The sequence below is a fragment of the Aquarana catesbeiana genome, linkage group LG04 (genome assembly GCF_042186555.1).
Source record: "Aquarana catesbeiana isolate 2022-GZ linkage group LG04, ASM4218655v1, whole genome shotgun sequence".
NCBI classification, from domain to species: domain Eukaryota; kingdom Metazoa; phylum Chordata; class Amphibia; order Anura; family Ranidae; genus Aquarana; species Aquarana catesbeiana.
This window is the reverse complement of record NC_133327.1, coordinates 16,577,625-16,599,376: the sequence shown is the minus strand read 5'-3', so window position 1 is coordinate 16,599,376 and position 21,752 is coordinate 16,577,625. Positions and strand designations below refer to the sequence as shown.

The following is a 21,752-nucleotide window of genomic DNA, read 5'->3' as shown; positions in this document are numbered from 1 at the left end:
GACACTCTCATAAAAGCCAGGATCTGGGTATTCTCATGAAAGGAGGAATACAAGAGGGCTTCATGGTGCAGTATGTTCCAGCAAAAGTATTTATTTAAAAAACAAATCATACAAGAAAAAGTCCATAAATTCAAGCAGGTAAGAAAAGTAGGTTTGAATCAGCCATGGTGTCTACCAGTCAGCTGTTCAGCGTGGTGATGTCTCATGCTCCACCCGATATGTTTACCCTTAACAGGCATCCACTGGGAACGGAGATCATGCCTGGACATCAGCACACCACACTTAAATACCATTCAGACAGGAGAGACACAGGAAGTAAGCATTTAGCCTGATACAACCTGTGTTACTGGCTTAATCATTAAACTAAACTGATTTAATATAAAATAATATAAAAACTATTCTTACGACTAATGATAGGTATTTTAAACCTTAAGCACATAGAATAAAACTAAAACAAATTTTAAAATTATAAAAAATAAATATATAGAAAAACATATGTACATACATATATAAAAAAATATACATATATATTTCTCTCTGATTGTAATACATCTAAAATTAGGAAAGAGATACATATTCGATTTTGGGTTATTTAAAAAAAAAAATAATTAGCACATTAGTAAATCAAGGTAAAAGAGGGGATCTCGTAAATAAAAGAGGGATGTTTCATGCAACACAAGCTCAACTATTATCTATGAAGCAGTTTCAGGGCTCTTATCAGCAGAGAGACCTGGGACCCCCGAGAGGTGGAGGAGGGCGCACATCACAAAAACATAAGAAAACTACTTCGGCTCAGAATAGAAATGAGAACTATAACTCCTATCCGCCTAAAGATTCATATCAGCATGAGAGAAGTAACTCTAACACTAGGGGGAGACCTCAACATCGAGGTCAGAATGGGACGAAATCCCCCTACAGTCAGAGGAATTCTCGCCCACAATCACTAGGAAGACCCACTCAGATGGACTATAGGGGAGGATATAGTGATCCCACATATAGAAGAGTTCGATGGAACGAATCATATGGGGGATCCTATCATTCTCCGGCTGCCCCTTGGGAATATGACGTCTCAGTTAATAACCGTTATGGTCCATTGTCTGAAGAACATCATGATAACTGGGGCTGTGGAGGCAGCTATTCTGATACGGAACATGGTCCGCCCTGGAATAATTACCCACAGCACCATGAGGGTCCCCCTGGGGCGGCTCCCCTCAGAATTAAGTCAGACAATTTTTTAGGAAAGGGACCGTACAAAAAAGGAAGACGAAGAGAGGATGCAGGGGAGGGAAAAGGAAGCACCCCCAAAAAAAGAAGGAGATAAATACAGAAGGTATTTTTAATCTTAGCGGGACAGCCCTTACGGAAGCAGAGAAGTTTACTTTAAGTCAAGGGTTAAAATATGCACCTAAACAGAGACTGAATAAGTTCCAAATGTTCATTGATATTCAGAAATATATGAGGAAACTCAGTATAAAATGATACTTTCTGTCTAATCCCATCACCAGAATAGGAAATCAAAGCAATGAGATTAATGGTAATAAAAAAGGAACGGGTTTAAGAAATGCTTCCTTATTTAACCCTCCAGGGAAACCCGCTCCCAGTATTAAAGTTTTTAAAGATTTAGTTTTACAAGATTTACAGAAAGCGCAGTTTAAAAAGGACAATCAAAAAGTAATACAGGAGGGGATAGAATCCTTATGTATGAACAAAGAGCTTATTATTCGGCCCGCGGATAAAGGAGGGGGAATTGTGCTCCTCAAAAAACAAGATTATCTGACAGAGATGAACCGTCTCTTATCAGATAAAGAGACTTATGCTATTCTGAAAAAAGATCCTACTGCCAGTTATAAGAAGAAGTTGGAAAAACTTGTTGGAGAAGGACGAAGGAAAAATATTATTACTCAAAAAGAAGCAGAATTTTTAATCCCTCTAGCACCGAAAATACCTATTATTTACTACTTGCCCAAAGTACACAAAAACCCACATATGCCACCTGGTAGGCCCATAGTGAGTGGGATCGATTCCCTCACTTCTAGAATAGGCAAGTTTATAGACTTTTTTTCTACATCCATTAGTCACCAAAACTCCAGCCTTTTTGAAAGACCCTATACAGATGATTAATGATCTTGCACCGTTGCAAGTGGATGAGGATGTATTGCTGGTTACAGGGGACGTATCCTCTTTGTACACTAATATTCCCCATAATCTAGGTTTCACTGTGGCCAGATACTTTTTGATGAAAGACGGGTCACTGGGTAAACCCCTGTTGGAATTCATTCTGAAAATGTTAGAATTCGCTATGCAGCATAACTATTTTTATTACGATCAAAAATATTTTTTACAGTGCACTGGCTTGGCGATGGGGGCTAAATTTGCCCCCAGCCTCGCCAATCTTTTTATGGCCTTATGGGAAAATGATCATATTTTTTCTTGGAAGTGCCCCCCGCCTTCTTTTCTGGCGTAGATACATAGATGATGCCTTCTTTCTATGGAAAGGGGACTCTGAATCTCTCCGTTCATTTATGAATATGATTAACAATAACCAGTGGGGCATTATTATATTATACGAGATTAGATTCACATATGATTTTAGTTTGACCTCTGTTAATTTTTTGGACTTGGTGGTTTTTAAAGATCAGGGCCGATTACTCACCAAAACATTTTTTAAAGCGACAGATAAAAATGGGTACATTCCCCAAGATAGCTGCCATCACCCCAATTGGCTTAAGGCCATCCCCAAGGGCCAATTTTGCAGGGTAAGAAGAAATTGCTCTTGGGTAGAAGACTATAAAACTCAAGCCATTGTCCTGAGAGATCGGTTTCTTGACAAAGGATATGATCCCAAGTCGATTGAAGAAGATCTCCAGAATGTTACTACTATGGATAGAGAATAACTTCTGAGGCCTAAAAACAGTACAACTAAGAAGCAAGATAATTCCTCCTTTAAGTGGGCTTTTATTACTTCCCAACATTGGTGGGTGAATAGAATAATGAAGAAACATTGGAAAGTGCTAAAGGGGGACCAAATTCTGGGACCAGTACTTCCAGACAAACCTAATGTGATATACAGAAGAGGTTATACCCTGAAAGATAAATTGGCACCCAGTGCAATTGACTTACCCCCTAAAGTGAACATGTTTGGAAACCTGAAAGGTTTCTTTCCCTGTAAAAGATGTAAAGTGTGTAAGACTTCACAAACCATTAGAACCACATCTTTCAAATCCAATGTTACAACAAAATCCTTCAATATACAAGAATTTATTACTTGTGGAACTGTAGGGGTTGTGTAAATACTGGCCTGCCCATGTGGGTTACAGTATGTAGGCAGGACCACTAGGGCCCTTAACATCAGAATAGGCGAACACAATTTTAAAAGAGGATTCATAGGTCATAGCGTGTTAAACATTTTTGTCTATGTCATAACCGAAATAGTTCACTTCTCCAAGTCATAGCTATAGAAAAATATGTTCCGCATTGGAGGGGTGACAACCTTAAAAGACATATTTCACGTCGTAAGACGAAATGGATATATGACCTCCAGTGTTACAGGCCTTGGGGCTTGAATATTGAATGTGATACAAACTGCTTCATAGATAATAGTTGAGTTTGTGTTGCATGAAATATTCCTCTTATATTTACGAGATCCCCTCTTTTATCTTGATTTACTAATGTGCTAATAAGTTTTTTTTAAAATAACCCAAAATCAAATATGTATCTCTTTCCTAATTTTAGATGTATTACAATCAGAAAGAAATATATATGTACATTTTTTATATATGTATGTACATATGTTTTTCTATATATTTATTATTTTTTATAATTTTAAAATTTGTTTTAGTTTTCTTCTATGTGCTTAAGGTTTAAAATACCTATCATTTGTCCTAAGAATAGTTTTTATATTATTTTATATTAAATCTGTTAAGTTTTTAATGATTAAATGATTAAGCCAGTGACACAGGTTGTATCAGGCTAAATGCTTACTTCCTGTGTCTCTCCTGCCTGAATGGTATTTAAGTGTGGTGTGCTGATGTCCAGGCATGATCTCCGTTTCCAGTGGATGCCTGTTAAGGCGAAACATGTTGGGTGGAGCATGAGCATGAGACATCACCACGCTGAACAGCTGACTGGTAGACACCATGGCTGATTCAAACCTACTTTTCTTACCTGCTTGAATTTATGGACTTTTTTCTTGTATGATTTGTTTTTTAAATAAATACTTTTGCTGGAACATACTGCACCATGAAGCCCTCTTGTATTCCTCCTTTCATGAGAATACCCAGATCCTGGCTTTTATGAGAGTGTCCTGGAGAGTGAAGTTTTTTTATCTCTATCATTTGAGATCCAACAGATCTGGTAAGCAGTTTGTATTTGCATTTTATGCTCCGTATTCCAGATGATTCGAATGAATATGTGTCCTGCTTTCTGAGATTAAGTGAAGGACTTTTACATCTCCTAAATTTTGAAGAATCATTTTGGGACTTTCTGTTTTTGATGAATTCACTTTTGGTTTAATTCATTTATTTTTTATATCACATGGACTATTTGTTTTTGATGCACCATTCAATTTTTCACATTATTATGTTTTAGAGAATCTGTTCACAACAATATTTATCGTTATTTGTAGCGGTTTCTTTGCGCATCTTTTTCTTTCATAATATTGGTTTTAAGTTTTGGTATTTGACCTATAGAGGTGCAGCATTTAATCACGCTTTATTTAGTCATATCACTTGTGCACATATATATTTTTGTATATATTTATTATTATATAGTGGTTAGCGCAAATATCCCCTTCTCTTTCTGCGCTTTACCGCTGTTACAGCAGGGCTTTGGCGCTGCTAGCGGTGTGCTTTCAACCCCCCCCAGAAGGGGTTAAAAACGCCCGCTAAGCGATTTTTACGGTGCTTTGAAAGTGGCGGCCATTCATTTCAATGGGCAGGGGCGGTGGAGGAGCGGTGTATACACTGTATACACTGCTCCTCCTCCGCCCCAAAGATGCTGCCTGCAGGACTTTTTTTTCCTGTCCTGCAAGTGCACCACTCCAGTGTGAAAGGACTCAGGCTTTCACATTGGGGCTGCAGAACAGGGTCTAGTTCCACTTTTAATGTCAATCGTACTTCACTTGCTTCAGAGTCCTAAAGGAAGTAACATACTAAAACACATTTTTTTATATATTATATATATATTATTATCGATTTATTATATTACTATTATATATTGCCGGTATTATATTATTATAATATATTATTATTATAAATGTGATTTTTTTTTTTTAAATAGTTTTATCAAAGACACAGCTTGTAATGCATACATGTAAACAGGGCCTTAATCAACCACCACTTGCAATGCAGTGATAGGCTGATAAATAGTTCATCTACAAAGCGTGTTCAAAATGATCATGCATAAAAATACTTTTGCAGTGTTCATTCATCCATGGAACCTATGAGGAATACCTGAAGAAGTGACTTCAGAAGCATGACCTGGATGAGACGATTTCTGTTTTCTCTGTGGAGGAAAAAAAAAAAAAAAAAGATGTCTTTATTATTTTGGATTTCTAGTCCAAAGAGGAACAGACTTTAGAAGCTTTTTATTAAAAATGACAGCAGTCACCAGTATTGCCTGTACTTTCCCCTCAGCTCATCTTTCCCCATTACTTACTTTCCATGTCTTGTTCTGCATGGTGTGTCTCTGTGGAGGCGCTCTGCATTGTCATGTCAGAGCCTAGTAGTTTGATGTTTGGTTTATTTCACACTATTCTAACCCTTTCTGTGTTGACTATCCCTATTCTATTATGTGCTGCTGTTTCCTCTGATCATTTGTTATGGATCTTCCTGACAGAAATATTAATTGTGTCAAGTGTGAAGTTTAAGAGGGTTGTATAGAGCACATATGTGGAAGCATTGATTTGTAAAGTGGCTATAATAGGAGTGATTGCTAACAGTCTCATGTAATGCATCCCCAGGCGTCTTCTAAAGCATCTCCCCAGTGTCCAACAACTTCTATAGCATGTGTGCAGTCTCGAGTCGTCTCCTGTATCATATCTGCAATCTCTGACCATCTCTTATATCATATCTGCAATCTCTGACCATCTCTTATATCATATCTGCAGTTTCTGACCATCTCTGTATCATGTCTGCAGACCAGTGGTGGGCAGTCCATTAGGGGCGCCGCCCCCCCCCCAATCCATGCATGGGTTTCAATAGGTTTTTTTTTGTGTTTTTTTAAGCCCATTAGTGCCTGAGGCTTTAAAAAGGGTGGTCTCGGGGCACAGAGCAATGCGCCCTGAGCCCTCCCAGTTGTATGACAATAGCAAATTAATGTTGGTTTGACGCCCCCCCCCAAAAAAAAAAATGGAGCACCAGCTGTCACTGCTGCAGTCTCTGACCATCTCCTGTATCATGTCTGCAGTCTTTGACCATCTCCTGTATTATGTCTGCAGTCTTTGACCATCTCCTGTATCATGTCTGCCGTCTCTGATCATCTCCTGTATCAAGTCTGCAGTCTGACCATCTCCTGTATCATGTCTGTAGTCTCTGACCATCTCTTATACCATATCTGCAGTTTCTGACCATCTTATGTATTATGTCAGCAGTCTCTGACCATCTCCAGTATCATGTCTGCAGTCTCTGACCATCTCCAGTATCATGTCTGCAGTCTCTGACCATCTCCAGTATCATGTCTACAATCTCTGACCATCTCCTCTATCATGTCTGCAGTCTCTGACCATCTCCACTATTTCACTATCATATATGCAATCTTTTTTTTTTTTCCCCAAAAAACATTTTATTGAAGTTTGAGTTATTTTCGTACAAAAGTTAGTCTTATGACAATTACAGAAAAGAGTAGAAGGTCCTATCTGTAAGTACATATCTGCAATCTCTGACCATCTTCTGTATCATATCTGCAATCTCTGACCATCTCCAGTATCATGTCTGCAGTCTCTGACCATCTCCAGTATCATGTCTGCAGTCTCTGACCATCTCCTGCATCATGTCTGCAGTCTCTGACCATCTCTTGTATTATGTTTACAATCTCTGTCCATCTCCTGTAACCTATCTGCAGCACCTGACTATCGCTTGTACCATGTCTTCAGTCTCTGATCATTTCTTGTATTATGTCTGCAGTCTACCAACCTAGCCCTGATGAAGACCCCTAGCACCCAACTTGTGCCTGATGGTTACCTGTGGCCTTTTTCAGACCCCAGCAGTCTGTAGTGAAAGCATTCATTTGTAAAAAGGCTATAATGAGAGTGTCTGCAGTCTCTGATCATCTCCTTTAGCATGTCTAAAGTCTCTGACAGTCTTCTGTCATATACTGAATATTATGTGCTTCACTTTGGAGTTATCAGGGGCCACAGTTGAGGCCACCTACACTTTGTAAGTTGACAATTACTGGTGTAGACCATTTAAAGCACTTACCACACACACTAAGGGCACTTTTGGTCAGAAGTCAGTTTATGTTCTAGTATGCTTTTGGACATACACATTTAGAATGTAGCATAAAGCCACATGCGGGTCTCACCCTGCTTTTCCAGGTTCCATACTATGATGCACTGAAGGAAGTGGCACTTTTCCCATGATAAACAGCATGACCTCTGACCTTTGGTAAGTGGGCAGAGTGCTGGCAAATGAACCTACAAAAGAACACATGACTTACAAACAATGCTGGCTTACTATGTCACATACACATACAAAAATACAGTTTGCTTTGCCAATCTGTGTCCAGTCAGGTCTAGTGATGACCAGAGGTTAGATTGTGGCTAAAATGTAGTCCTGGCATGTGAACAGTCCATCTTCTTAACACAACAGTCCATTATATGATAACATGCCCACAAAGGAAGACTTCAACTCGCATCCTGAAAGTGGTTAAGCCCTTGAAGGACTTGAAAAACTTTTTTTTAAACTAAAATTTATGATCCATTAAACTTTTTCTTTTAGTGTAACATTTGTATTTTCGCTGTGCTGCCATCTGCTGGACATTTATGGCAGTATTTCATAAGGCATGGGTGCTAAACCTGTGGCCCTCCAGCTGTTGTGGAAATACCTTTGGGAGTCATGCTTGTAACTGTCAGCCTTGCAATGCACCATAGGACTTGTAGTTTCGCAACAGCTGGAGGGCCACAGGTTGAGCACCCACGGTGTAAGGGGATGACAAACTGTGTAAGAGACCACTTTTGAAAAAAAAATATTATATACCAGTAGTAAACAACATTTTTAAAATATTTACTAATTGACTTTATGTATTTTTTTTTTTTTGCAGCATTTGGGTTTTAAAAAAATTTCATGAAATATTTCATTGTAAACTTATGTAAAAATGTAGGGTTAAAGTGCTCCATGGAAACAGCCCAATGTACAATTCATATACATATAAGCCGGGGGTGTCAAACTCAAACTTCATCATCGGCTGCATCAGCAGTATGGGTCCCCTCAACAGGCCAAGTGTATATGCAGTGCACTATGTACAGAGTGCAGGGTTCAGGAATGCGCTATGTACAGCGTGCAGAGTTCAGGAGTGTGCTATGTACAGCGCGCAGAGTTCAGGAGTGCTCTTTGTACAGAATGTGCTATGTACAGCGTGCAGAGTTCAGGAGTGCTCTATGTACAGAGTGCAGAGTTCAGGAGTGCTCTATGTACAGAGTTCAGGAGTGCGCTATGTACAGTGTGCAGAGTTCAGGAGTGCGCTATGTACAGTGTGCAAAGTTCAGGAGTGCTCTTTGTACAGAGTGCAGAGTTCAGGAGTGCTCTTTGTACAGAGTGCAGAGTTCAGGAGTGCTCTTTGTACAGAGTGCAGAGTTCAGGAGTGCTCTTTGTACAGAGTGCAGAGTTCAGGAGTGCTCTTTGTACAGTGTGCAGAGTTCAGGAGTGCTCTTTGTACAGAGTGCAGAGTTCAGGAGTGCTCTTAGTACAGAGTGCAGAGTTCAGAAGTGCTCTATGTACAGAGTGTAGCGTTCAGGAGTGCTCTTTGTACAGAGTGCAGAGTTCAGGAGTGCTCTTTGTACAGAGTGCAGAGTTCAGGAGTGCTCTTTGTACAGTGTGCAGAGTTCAGGAGTGCTCTTTGTACAGTGTGCAGAGTTCAGGAGTGCTCTTTGTACAGAGTGCAGAGTTCAGGAGTGCTCTTAGTACAGAGTGCAGAGTTCAGAAGTGCTCTATGTACAGAGTGTAGCGTTCAGGAGTGCTCTTTGTACAGAGTGCAGAGTTCAGAAGTGCTCTATGTACAGAGTGCAGAGTTCAGGAGTGCTCTATGTACAGCGTGCAGAGTTCAGGAGTGCTCTTTGTACAGAGTGCAGAGTTCAGGAGTGTGCTATGCACAGCGTGCAGAGTTCAGGAGTGCTCTATGTACAGAGTGCAGCGTTCAGGAGTGCGTTATATACAGCATGCAGAGTTCAGGAGTGCTCTTTGTACAGAGTACAGAGTTCAGGAGTGCTCTATGTACAGCGTGCACAGTTCAGGCGTGCTCTTTGTACAGAATGTGCTATGTACAGCGTGCAGAGTTCAGGAGTGCTCTATGTACAGCGTGCAGAGTTCAGGAGTGCTCTTTGTACAGAGTTCAGGAGTGCGCTATGTACAGCGCGCAGAGTTCAGGAGTGCGCTATGTACAGCGCGCAGAGTTCAGGAGTGCGCTATGTACAACGAGCAGAGTTCAGGAGTGCGCTATGTACAGCGCGCAGAGTTCAGGGGTGTGCTGTGTACAGCGTGCAGGGTGTGCAACCCCAACCCTCCCTCAAAGCTTTCTCGCATTTCTCTCTCCTACCTGGCCCAGCTTTAGTACCTCCCTGTGCAGACGACACTGCCTCACCTTGTAGGGAAATCGTTCTCTTCCTCAGATTGTAGAGGTCGGCCACTGCTGTACCCCACTGGCTTCTGTGTTTACAAGTGATAACAGTAAGCGGGAGCAGAGGGTGAGAGTCGGAGGTGGCAGAATAGAGTTCCACCACGTTTCAGCTGCAAAACTGGGCGCGGGGGCCACATGACAAAGCCTGGCTGGGCTGGACTTGGCACGCCTTGTGTTTGACATGTGATATCAGCTGTTTTACCTAAAAAAGGGAATTGTAATTCCATTCGGCAGGTGTTGTGATTTACACATTTCTACCACCTTGCACAGTCAGACAGGTGATCATCCTAGTTAAGGGTTCAACTATGCAGCTATGTTACCCATCAACCTCTGGCTTTGCTCCTTGGAGAATGGAGAAACATAATGATCATCTCTATTCAATCAGCATGGAGCTATTACAAGAAGAATGATCTGTTTGGCTGTGCAGTGTGGCGGAGGAAAATGAATCCCAAGACTGAACGAAAGTAGAAATGTTTTGGCAGGCAAAACAGCTCAAATAACATATGCAAGATCTGAGATATATGGTGAGGGAGACCACTAAAGAACAACAATCTGCAATGTCAGATCAAGTAGAACTAAAACAGTTTTTTTAAGGCAGTAACCCAGGATTTTTACACCCCCTTGCTATCTGCCACCTACCCCTACTTTTTCCTGCAGTCTTCTTTCCAATCTAATGACGTCACGTCTTCTTCCAGCGGCAGCAGGGGGTGGGCATTCTACCAGGACACAGCAGCACGCACATAATGATGTCTGTGTCCTGGAGCACTGTGAACCCAGCCTGCGTGATGAGGCGCCCTCCAGTGGAGAGTGTAAACGGCAGGCGGGGCTCACAGGAGATGGGCACAACTACAGAGTACGAGAACTACCGATGTTGGTCTGAGCAGGAAGCCGAGAAGTGTGGAGACGGTAGGTAGAAACTGGGATTTTTTTTTTTTTAACACAGTTGAATAGTTAATTTGCTATTATGTAGATTTTTATGGCAGAATAGGCTCTGTGGGGTTGATTTACTAAAACTGGAGAGTGCAAAATCTGGTGCAGCTGTGCGTGGTAGCCAATCAGCTTCTAACTTCATCTTGTTCAATTAACCGCTTACCGACCAGCCGCCGTCATTATACTGCAGCAGGCCGGCACGGTCCTGCGAACCGTCGTAGCTATACGTCAGCTCGTGGGATCTGGATAGCAGGCGCGCGCACACGTTGCACTGCGGGGGTGCTGATGCTCGTGACCGGCGGTCGCGATGACCGCCGGCCACGAGCGATCGCGAGCATGAGAGGCAGAACAGGGACGTATGTGTGTAAACACACAAATCCCTGTTCTGTGAGGAGTGACAGATCTTGTGTTCCTAATAGCTAGGAACCACGATCTGTCATCTCCTCTAGGTCAGTCCCCCTCCCCCTACAGTTAGAAACACACACAGGGAACACAGTTAACCCCTTGATCGCCCCCTAGTGTTAACCCCTTCCCTGCCAGTGACATTTTTACAGTTATCAATGCATAGAAGTATAGAAGTGATCGCTGTATAAATGCCAATGGTCCCAAAAAATGTGTCAAAAGTGTCTGATGTGTCCGCCATAATGTCACAGTCCCGATAAAAAACGCAGATCGCTGCCATTGCTAGTAAAAAAAATAATAATAATAAAAATGCTATAAACCTATCCCCTATTTTGTAGACGCTATAACTTTTGCGCAAACCAATCAATATACGCTTATTGCGATTTTTTTTTTTTTTTTACCAAAAATATGTAGAAGAATACATATGGGCCTAAACTGAGAAAAAATTTTCTTAAAAAAAAGATGGGGATATTTATTATAGCAAAAAGTACAAAATATTGTGTTTCTTTCAAAATTGTAGCTCTTTTTTTGTTTATAGCGCAAAAAATAAAAACCACAGAGGCGATCAAAGACCACCAAAAGAAAGCTCTATTTGTGGGAAAAAAAAGACGTCAATTTTGTTTGGGTGCAGTCTCGCACAGCTGCGCAATTGTCAGTTAAAGCGACGCAGTGTCGAATTGCAAAAAGTGCTCTGGTCAGGAAGGGGGTAAATCCTTCCGGGGCTGAAGTGGTTAAGCTTTGACAAAAAAAAAACAAAAAAACAGGAAGTTGATTGGTTTCTCTGCAGTGCTGCACCAGATTTTGTACTCCCCCCCCCCCCCCCCCCCCCCCCACCAGCATTAATTTTTGCAAATTACACACAGACAACAATGCATGTGCAGCTCAATGGACAGTCCTGGAATCTTACAGTTAAGTGCGGTAAGAAGATCAGGAGAAGATGTAAGCATCAGCAATAAAGTGATGAGGGGAGCTCTGATATAACAGCTCTGGGGGAGAGAACATTGCAAGGAACGAGTGCCATAATGTGCAAATGTGCTGTATGTACTGGGACATTATGGCAAGAGTTCATGGGAGCCTCAAACGTTTAGTTACACTTTAACCCTAAAATTATGTGGATGGAATTTTTACTACAGCAGCATCTGAGGTTATTTAAAATGCTACAAAATCTTCATATTTGCCCACAATAAAAGAACCCACAAAATAATACATTTTGGTCTATAGAACTCTGTGCAATGCACACGCAATGCACTGTACTGCCCTCTGCTGGACCTCCATTGTCGCTGTCAGTTCGTTCCTAAAACCCTCTACGCACCCAACAGCCACCTTGTGGGAGTATTAAAGGTAGATTTGAAGGGAGTGCAAGCTATAGCATTATGTATTTAACAGGAATCAGCAGATACTTAGTTGCTAAGGCTTTGTTAATGACTAAGTCCACCTTTTAGACCCGCCTTTTAGACTGTGGGGTTGATTTACTAAAACCAAATGGACTGTGTACTTTGCAAGTGAAGTTGCACTCTGCAAGGGCATTTGATCCAGAACTTAGAAATACGTACCTGAGCCCCATCTCGATCCAGCAATGTTGCACAAGAACCTCGGCTGCTGGGACTCTCCCCCCCGATTGGTTGAGACACAGCAGCGGGTACCATTGGCTCCTGCTGCTGTCAATCAAAGTCAGTGAGCCAATGAGGAGAGAGAGAGGGGGCGGAGAGAGCCACAGCTCCGTATCTGAATGGACACACAAAGCAGCGACTCGGCTCAGGTGCCCCCATAACAAGCTACTTACTGTGGGGGCATTTGGCAGAAGGGAGGAACCAGGAGCGCCGGTGAGGGACCCGAGAAGAGATGGATCAGGGCTGCTCTGTGCAAAACCACTGCAACAGAGCAGGTAAGTATAACATGTTTGTAATTAAAAAAAAAAAAAAAAAAAAGACTTTAATATCACTTGACGGTATACCTCACTTACTAAGCTCTGGAGCAACTGCACTTGCAAAGTGCACAGTCTATTTGCCTTTAGTAAATCAACCCTTATGTTTCATATTACACCCACATTTAGTGTGTACCATGAAACCTGGTCACATATACCGCCCTGCCCCTTCCTTGCCTGAATAGCATGGTGCAACATTAAGGGGTGGATTTACAAATGGCAAATAGACTATGCACTTTGCAAGTTCAATTGCACCTTGCAAAGAGTAGTTGCTCCGGAGCTTAGTAAATGAGGTAAAGCTTCACTCTGCAAAGAATACCCAATCATATGCAAGGAAAAGAAAAAAAAACAGCATTTTTGCTTGCACACGATTGGATGATGGAAGTCATCAGAGCCGTCCCCCATTTACTAAGCTCTGGAGCAACTGCACTTGCAAAGTGCATAGTTTTGTGGAAATTTTTATTAATGTATGTTGTCAGATGTCCCCCAGTGTCAGTTTTGCTGTAATACGCTCATGTGAGTGTATTCGCACATACAGACGTTGGTGGAAGACCATTGGCTGCGGAAACTTTCCCGTGGACACGGCAGATCTGTTTGGTCTTTTAAGGATGTTTGTTTATGCCTCACCAAAGGACTGGCCACTCCATGGCGATCGCATCTAAACTCCTAAGTAAGCAGATCTGCGTACATGGGAACCATAGCATAACCATACAAAATTATGGCCCACTGAGCCATGATAAGAGTATGGCTCGTGTCATTGGTAGCAGTGGGAATGCGTACACGATCATGTTCAATGCCATGTAAGTAATGTTCAAATTGTGAGACACTTTGTGTCTCACAAAGACACTTGCCGCATGGCCCTGCACATGACCATCTGCGCACGTCACTACTGTATTTCTATTTGCATATATACATGTGTGTGATTGGTTCTTTTGAAAGAATACAAGTGTTTGGCTGATTCTGAAGCCACCACCTTCCTTTGTTATTCATGTTTAAAGTATAAATAAAAGGAGCTGGCTATTCTCTGGAGGATTCTGCTAAGCTCAAGGTGATACCAGCATCTGTGTCTGTGTTACTTGGAGAAATACAAGCGCGCTTTCCCAGCATTATATAAAAGAGCTGTTTTTGTGCTTTTAAGCGCAAAGAAATGATTTGCTTATAGGGAGAAGCTTAATATTTCCTTGACAATAGTCTATTTGCCTTTAGTGTGTGTTACTGTCTGTTGGTGTGTGTTGCTGTCTGTTGGTGTGTGTTGCTGTCTGTTGGTGTGTGTTGCTGTCTGTTGGTGTGTGTTTGCTGTCTGTTGGTGTTTGCTGGGTTGCATTTTGGGGACTTTTCCTTTTAGTTTTTAATTTGCCTTTTGCTGTCACTTTTTAAATAGCTTTTTTTTTTTTTTTTCTTGTTTCATCAGTCTATCAATTAAGGGGTGTGGTTAATTGCTCACAGGTGCCTATTTAACTTGTTGTAGGACTCAGTCTGAGCGTGCTCAGTTTGAAGCTGTGGAGCTTGGTGTAAGTGGAGCTGGATTAAGTGGGAGTTAAAAACAAGTGTTTAAAACAGGAGGTTATAACAGGGGTCATAGTACCTGTGTAGTGTGAGTATCTGAGTGTTGTCTGAGTAGTGTGTGTGGATCGTTAGTACTTGTGTATTGTGTACCTGTGTATTGTCTTGTCGTGTACCTGTGTATTGTCTTGAGTATTAGTGCCAGGAAGCTAGTTGTTAGGTAATTTGGACAGGGTAAAATCCCCAGATCCTCACCAAATTTAATAGGTACGATGCCCGGCGGGTGTGGAGAGGCGACTCTTTGTACATCTTGCCGCATGTATGCGTTCCTTGATCATCTGATCGAGGGCGAATACTGCTGTGCAAAATGTAAGCACATTGTTTCCCTGGAAGCCCAGGTTCTGAATCTGGGGAAGCAACTGTCAGCACTCAGAAGTCCCTCCATACTAAAGGTGAGCCAGGAACGTACACGGCAGGTGCCGGCAGGGGCCAGCACAGAGGCGGGTGGAGACAAAGAGGTGCAGGCACTAGCAAAGCGTAGATGGGTGACAGTCAGGAGGGGTAGAGGGGGAAGTGCCAGGGAGGCCGATCCAGGACTGGAGCATCCCAATAAGTATGCTCCATTGAGTGACATTGGTGTAACCAGTCAGGGACCAGCACTGCTGGAGATGAGGGACTCTCCTAGCTGCCAGGGGAAGAACTCCTCCAGTGAGAGTGGGGGGGCAGCAAAGGGAAAGGAAAGACAGATTCTGGTGGTAGGGGACTCAATTCTTAGAAGGATAGAGAGGGCAATCTGTAACCAAGACCTGAAGCGCCGAACAGTATGTTGTCTACTGGGTGCTCGGGTTCGGCACATCATGGATCTTGTGGACAGATTACTGGGAGGGGCTGGGGAAGACCCGGCTGTCATGGTGCACGTTGGCACCAATGACAAAGTCAGAGGCAGATGGAGTGTCCTAAAGAACGATTTTAGGGACTTAGGAGCTAAATTGAGGAAAAGGACCTCCAAGGTAGTGTTCTCAGGAATACTACCGGTACATCGAGCCACACCAGAGAGGCAGAGGGAGATTAGGGAAGTAAACAAGTGGCTGAAGAGCTGGTGTAGTAAGGAGGGGTTTGGGTTCCTGGAGGACTGGGCCGACTTCTCAGTCGGTAACCGGTACTATAGAAGGGACGGACTGCACCTAAATGAGGAGGGTGCAGATCTGCTGGGAATGAAGATGGCCAAAAAGTTAGAGGGGTTTTTAAACTAGGCGATGGGGGGGAGGGTCCAGAGACAGTGATAGCCAGCGCGGAAGATATTCCAGAGGGTAGTATTGGGGGCATTAGTGGTAGGTTAACCAAAGCACAAAAACACAAGGTGAGTATAGTAGCAAGTCCAAGTTGCAATCTTGAAACACCCAATACGAGGACAATATGCGACCGGTCTAAACTATGTGGCATGTTCACCAATGCCAGGAGCCTGGCGGACAAGATGGGTGAACTAGAGATACTGTTGTACAAGGAGGATTTGGATTTTGTGGGAATTTCAGAGACCTGGTTCAACAGCTCTCATGATTGGCTGGCAAACATTCAAGGGTATACCCTATACCGCAAGGACAGAGAGAGTAAAAAAGGGGGAGGGGTATGCCTATATATCAAGAATAATGTACAAGTGAATGTGAGAGATGACATCACTGAGGGGGCTAGGGAGGAGGTGGAATCTTTATGGGTAGAGCTCCAAAGGGATGAAGCTAAGGGGAAAATAATACTGGGAGTATGCTATAGGCCCCCTAACCTGAGGGAGGAAGTGGAGACGGATCTCCTATCACAAATTGGATTAGCAGCAAGGATGGGAAGTGTTATCATAATGGGGGATTTTAATTATCCAGACATAGACTGGGCAGAGGGAACCGCGCATTCATTTAAGGCTCGCCAGTTCCTTAGTGTCTTGCAGGACAATTTTATGGGTCAGATGGTAGACGCACAAACTAGAAATAAAACATTACTAGATCTACTGATTACCAACAATACAGACCTGATAACAGATGTGGAAATACGGGGCAATTTAGGTAACAGCGATCACAGGTCAATTAGTTTCAGTATAAATCACACAAATAGGAGACATGAAGGGAACACAAAGACACTGAATTTCAAAAGAGCCAACTTCCCTAAACTACAAACCTTGCTAAAAGGCATAAATTGGGATAAAATATTAGGAACAAAGAATACGGAGGAGAGATGGGTTTGCTTTAAGAGCATATTAAATAAGGGCATTAGCCAATGTATCCCATTGGGTAATAAATTTAAAAGAGCGAACAAACATCCTGGATGGCTTAACTCCAATGTAAAAATGCATATAAAAGCAAAGGAGAAGGCCTTCAAAAAATACAAGGTTGAGGGATCATCCACAGCATTCAGAATTTATAAAGAATGCAATAAGAAATGTAAGGGTGCAATTAGGATGGCTAAGATAGAACATGAAAGACACATAGCGGAGGAGAGCAAAAAAAATCCCAAGAAATTCTTTAAGTATGTAAACAGTAAAAAAGGGAGGACAGACCATATTGGCCCCATAAAGAATGAGGAAGGACATCTGGTTACAAAGGATGGGGAGATGGCAAAGGTATTGAATTTATTCTTCTCCTCAGTCTTCACGAGTGAATCGGGGGGCTTCAGTAACCAAAACTGCAGTGTTTATCCTCATGACACAACACAGGAAGCACCTACATGGTTAACAGAGGACGGAATTAAAATTAGACTTGAGAAACTTAACATTAATAAATCACCGGGACCAGATGGCTTGCATCCGAGGGTACTTAGGGAACTCAGTCAGGTGATTGCCAGACCGTTGTTCCTAATTTTTACAGTCTATTGACTGGAATGGTACCAGCTGATTGGAGAAAAGCCAATGTAGCACCAATATTTAAAAAGGGCCCAAAAAACATCCCTGGGAATTACAGACCAGTTAGCCTAACATCAATAGTATGTAAACTCTTGGAGGGGATGATAAGGGACTATATACAAGATTTTAGTAATAAGAATGATATCATTAGCAGTAATCAGCATGGATTCATGAAGAATCGTTCTTGCCAAACCAATCTATTAACCTTCTATGAGGAGGTGAGTTGCCATCTAGATAAAGGAAGGCCCGTAGACGTGGTGTATCTGGATTTTGCAAAAGCATTTGACACAGTTCCCCATAAACCTTTACTGTACAAAATAAGGTGCGTTGGCATGGACCATAGGGTGAGTACATGGATTGAAAACTGGCTACAAGGGCGTGTTCAGAGGGTGGTGATAAATGGGGAGTACTCAGAATGGTCAGGGGTGGGTAGTGGGGTTCCCCAGGGTTCTGTGCTGGGACCAATCCTATTTAATTTGTTCATAAACGACCTGGAGGATGGGATAAACAGTTCAATCTCTGTATTTGCAGACGATACTAAGCTAAGCAGGGCAATAACTTCTCCGCAGGATGTGGAAATCTTGCAAAAAGACCTGAACAAATTAATGGGGTGGGCGACTACATGGCAAATGAGGTTCAATGTAGAAAAATGTAAAATAATGCATTTGGGTGGCAAAAATATGAATGCAATCTATACACTGGGGGGAGAACCTCTGGGGGAATCTAGGATGGAAAAGGACCTGGGGGTCCTAGTGGATGATAGGCTCAGCAATGGCATGCAATGCCAAGCTGCTGCTAATAAAGCAAACAGAATATTGGCATGCATTAAAAGGGGGATCAACTTCAGAGATAAAACGATAATTCTCCCGCTCTACAAGACTCTGGTCCGCCCGCACCTGGAGTATGCTGTCCAGTTCTGGGCACCAGTCCTCAGGAGGGACGTACTGGAAATGGAGCGAGTACAAAGAAGGGCAACAAAGCTAATAAAGGGTCTGGAGGATCTTAGTTATGAGGAAAGGTTGCGAGCACTGAACTTATTCTCTCTGGAGAAGAGACGCTTGAGAGGGGATATGATTTCAATTTACAAATACTGTACTGGTGACCCCACAATAGGGATAAAACTTTTTTGCAGAAGAGAGTTTAATAAGACTCGTGGCCACTCATTACAATTAGAAGAAAAGAGGTTTAACCTTAAACTACGTAGAGGGTTCTTTACTGTAAGAGCGGCAAGGATGTGGAATTCCCTTCCACAGGCGGTGGTCTCAGCGGGGAGCATTGATAGCTTCAAGAAACTATTAGATAATCACCTGAATGACCGCAATATACAGGGATATGTAATGTAATACTGACACATAATCACAAACATAGGTTGGACTTGATGGACTTGTGTCTTTTTTCAACCTCACCTACTATGTAACTATGTAACTAAATCAACCCCTGTGTGTAATGCCGCGTACACATGGGCGGACTTTTCGACCGGACTGGTCCGACAGACTTTTCAGCGGACTTTTGACAGACTTTTTAACGAACGGACTTGCCTACACACGATCACACCAAAGTCTGATGGATTCGTACGTGATGACGTACACCGGACTAAAATAAGGAAGTTGATAGCCAGTAGCCAATAGCTGCCCTAGCATCGGTTTTTGTCCGTCGGACTAGCATACAGTCGAGCGGATTTCTGGATCCGGCGGAGTTACGGCGTAAAGATTTGAAGCATGTTCCAAATCTAAAGTCCGTCAGATTTGCGACTGGAAAAGTCCGCTGAAGGTCCGGTGAAGCCCACACACGATCGGATTGTCCGCCGAATTTGGTCCGTCGGCGTCCGTCAGACCAGTCCGGTCGAAAAGTCCGACCATGTGTACGCCCCATTAGTCACACTCTTTTCCCTTTTATTTCAAACTTTCTACAAATGTATGACCATACAAATGTACCCTGAGCTGTGTATAAATAAATTTTTTAGCAGGGGTTTCTCTGAGACTTGACATATTTCCAGGGTACTTCTGGGATGGAAAGGTTGAGAAAGGCTGGGTTGGAGAGTCTGCCTTTAGTAAATCAACCCCTATGTTTTCATTTGAATTTAGTGCGGCTATGCGCTTTTTCCGCCCTCAAAGCCACGTCATCCGATTCTGAAACTGTTTATGAACAAAGACCACATTGTCCAATCCCCACCGCTACAGATGGGACATATACAGAACACAACAGCAATCCCCACTTCTTCACCACTCTGTAGTTCAGCAGCAACTTTTTCAGCCACCACCATACAGATCTAAGGCTGGGAGAAAACATAGCAATAGACAATGCATTGCACCTGCCATGCACTGATTGCAGGTGCAATGCTCTTCAGGCTTCATTAGTAAATGCCCTTTAGTCAAGAGATCAATGTTGCTGCATTGACTACTTTTTTTGCAAACTGCTGGACATCTACTTTAATGCTACAGACAGCAGTCATGTTAAAAGCTATCCTCAACGATCCCAGAAAGGAGATGACAAATGTGTATCCACTTGCCCTCCGGTCGATTTACCCCCTTCATGACCAGGCCATTTGTTACGATACGGCACTGCGTTACTTTAACTGACAATTGCGTGGTTGTGCCCAAACAAAACTGATGTGCTTTTTCCCCCACAAATAGAGCTTTCTTTTGGTGGTATTTGATCACCTCTGCAGTTTTTATTATTTTGCGCTATAAACAAAAAAAGTCCGACAAAAAACTTTCTTTACTTTTTGCTATAAAACATATCCAATAAAAAAATCTAATTTCTTCATCAATTTAGGCCAATACGTATTCTGCTACATATTTTTGGTAAAACAAATCCCAGTAAGTGTATATTGGCGGGTTTGCACAAAACTTATAGCGTCTACAAATTATGGGATATTTTTATTTATTTATTTTTTTAGTAGTAATGGCGGCGATCAGCGACTTATAGCTGATACTGCGATATTGTGACAGACAATCTGATACTGACACTTTTTGGGGACCTGTGACACCAATAAAATTATCAGTGCTAATAATATGCACTGTCACTGTACTAATGACACTGACTGGGAAGGGGTTAACATCAGGGGCGATCAAAGGGTTAACTGTGTACCTAGCCTGTGCGTTCTAACAATGTGGGAAGTGCGTTTACTAGGGGAAGGCATTGATCAATGTTCCTGCTTTGCAGGAACACAGGATCAATGCCTTACCTACTTACACAAACTGTCTGTGTACCGAACGATCAGTGGGTGCCGGTGGACATCGGGTCTACGGGATGCGCTGTGTAGAATCACAGCGGGAGCGAGCCGCCAGCGTCGCGCACTCGCGCCCGATACTGGGCAGTTCAGGATTGTGGAGGAATGTAATGTAGATAATGTTAATCAGAAAATGTCTATTTTCTTATGTGTATACATGTTTCTATGCAACTCCTTACTTATTACATAGTAAAACAGCTCTGCTTTGGAACCAAGAAAGATGGCGCCTATCCCCTACTACCCCCGCATTGGAAGAATGAGGAAGTGAAGAAGGAACCAGCTTCAACCAAGCCTCAGCATCAAGTTTCTGCATTCTTCAGCCAATAAGATGCTCCTTTTAGACTGCTGACCACATTTACATAATAGTGACGTATAATCTATTGTACTTTGTGTATAAAACCTTGAGCACCGCCCTGCAATAAACAGAGATAAGGAAGCGATCGTACTGAACAGATGTGTCAGATTGTTTTGCTTCCAGCGTGCACGCATAACTCCACTGTATAGTTAGGACCAGCAGCAGACATCTAACCTTGAACTCCATTGTAGTTCTTACCCACTACAGGATCACGTATATATATACATGCAATCCTGCGCAGCTGCTAATACTGCTATAGGGCGGTCGGCGAGTGGTTAGAGAAGTTTGGGAAATTGGTTCAGCCTGCTGACTGAATGTGGAGCTCTTCAAACAAGGCAATGATAAAATACAGGAAGTGACCACAAACTGTAAAGGCTTGGCATCCATGCTGCCCTTTGCAAAAGCCCACGACAGCTGTGCCCCCAAATTACTGTAGCGTGTGCTGTGTTGCCAGGCGATCTAAACTATATGGGTGGTGCCAGATGGTTGAGGGGTCCTTTGCCACCAAGAGGAACTAAGCCATGCTGGAGAACCTTCATCCAACCAAGAGCACCTTCATCCAACCTAGAGCACCTTCAGCCAACCTAGAGCACCTTCATCCAACCTAGAGCACCTTCATCCAACCTAGAGCACCTTCAGCCAACCTAGAGCACCTTCAGCCAACCTAGAGCACCTTCAGCCAACCTAGAGCACC

General features: G+C 42.6%; 1 protein-coding gene across 4 annotated transcripts in view; it reads right to left on the bottom strand.

Moving 5' to 3' along the window:
* Positions 1–21,752, bottom strand: part of EFR3B (EFR3 homolog B) — a 361,102-nt gene that overhangs the window by 59,084 nt on the left and 280,266 nt on the right. For all 4 annotated transcript variants that reach the window (XM_073624871.1, XM_073624872.1, XM_073624870.1 and 1 more), the window contains 2 exons: positions 7,519–7,630; positions 5,451–5,502 (listed from right to left, as the gene is read on the bottom strand). In XM_073624871.1, coding sequence (XP_073480972.1) covers positions 5,451–5,502; positions 7,519–7,630 — 164 coding nt within the window. The remainder of the gene's footprint in view (positions 1–5,450; positions 5,503–7,518; positions 7,631–21,752) is intronic.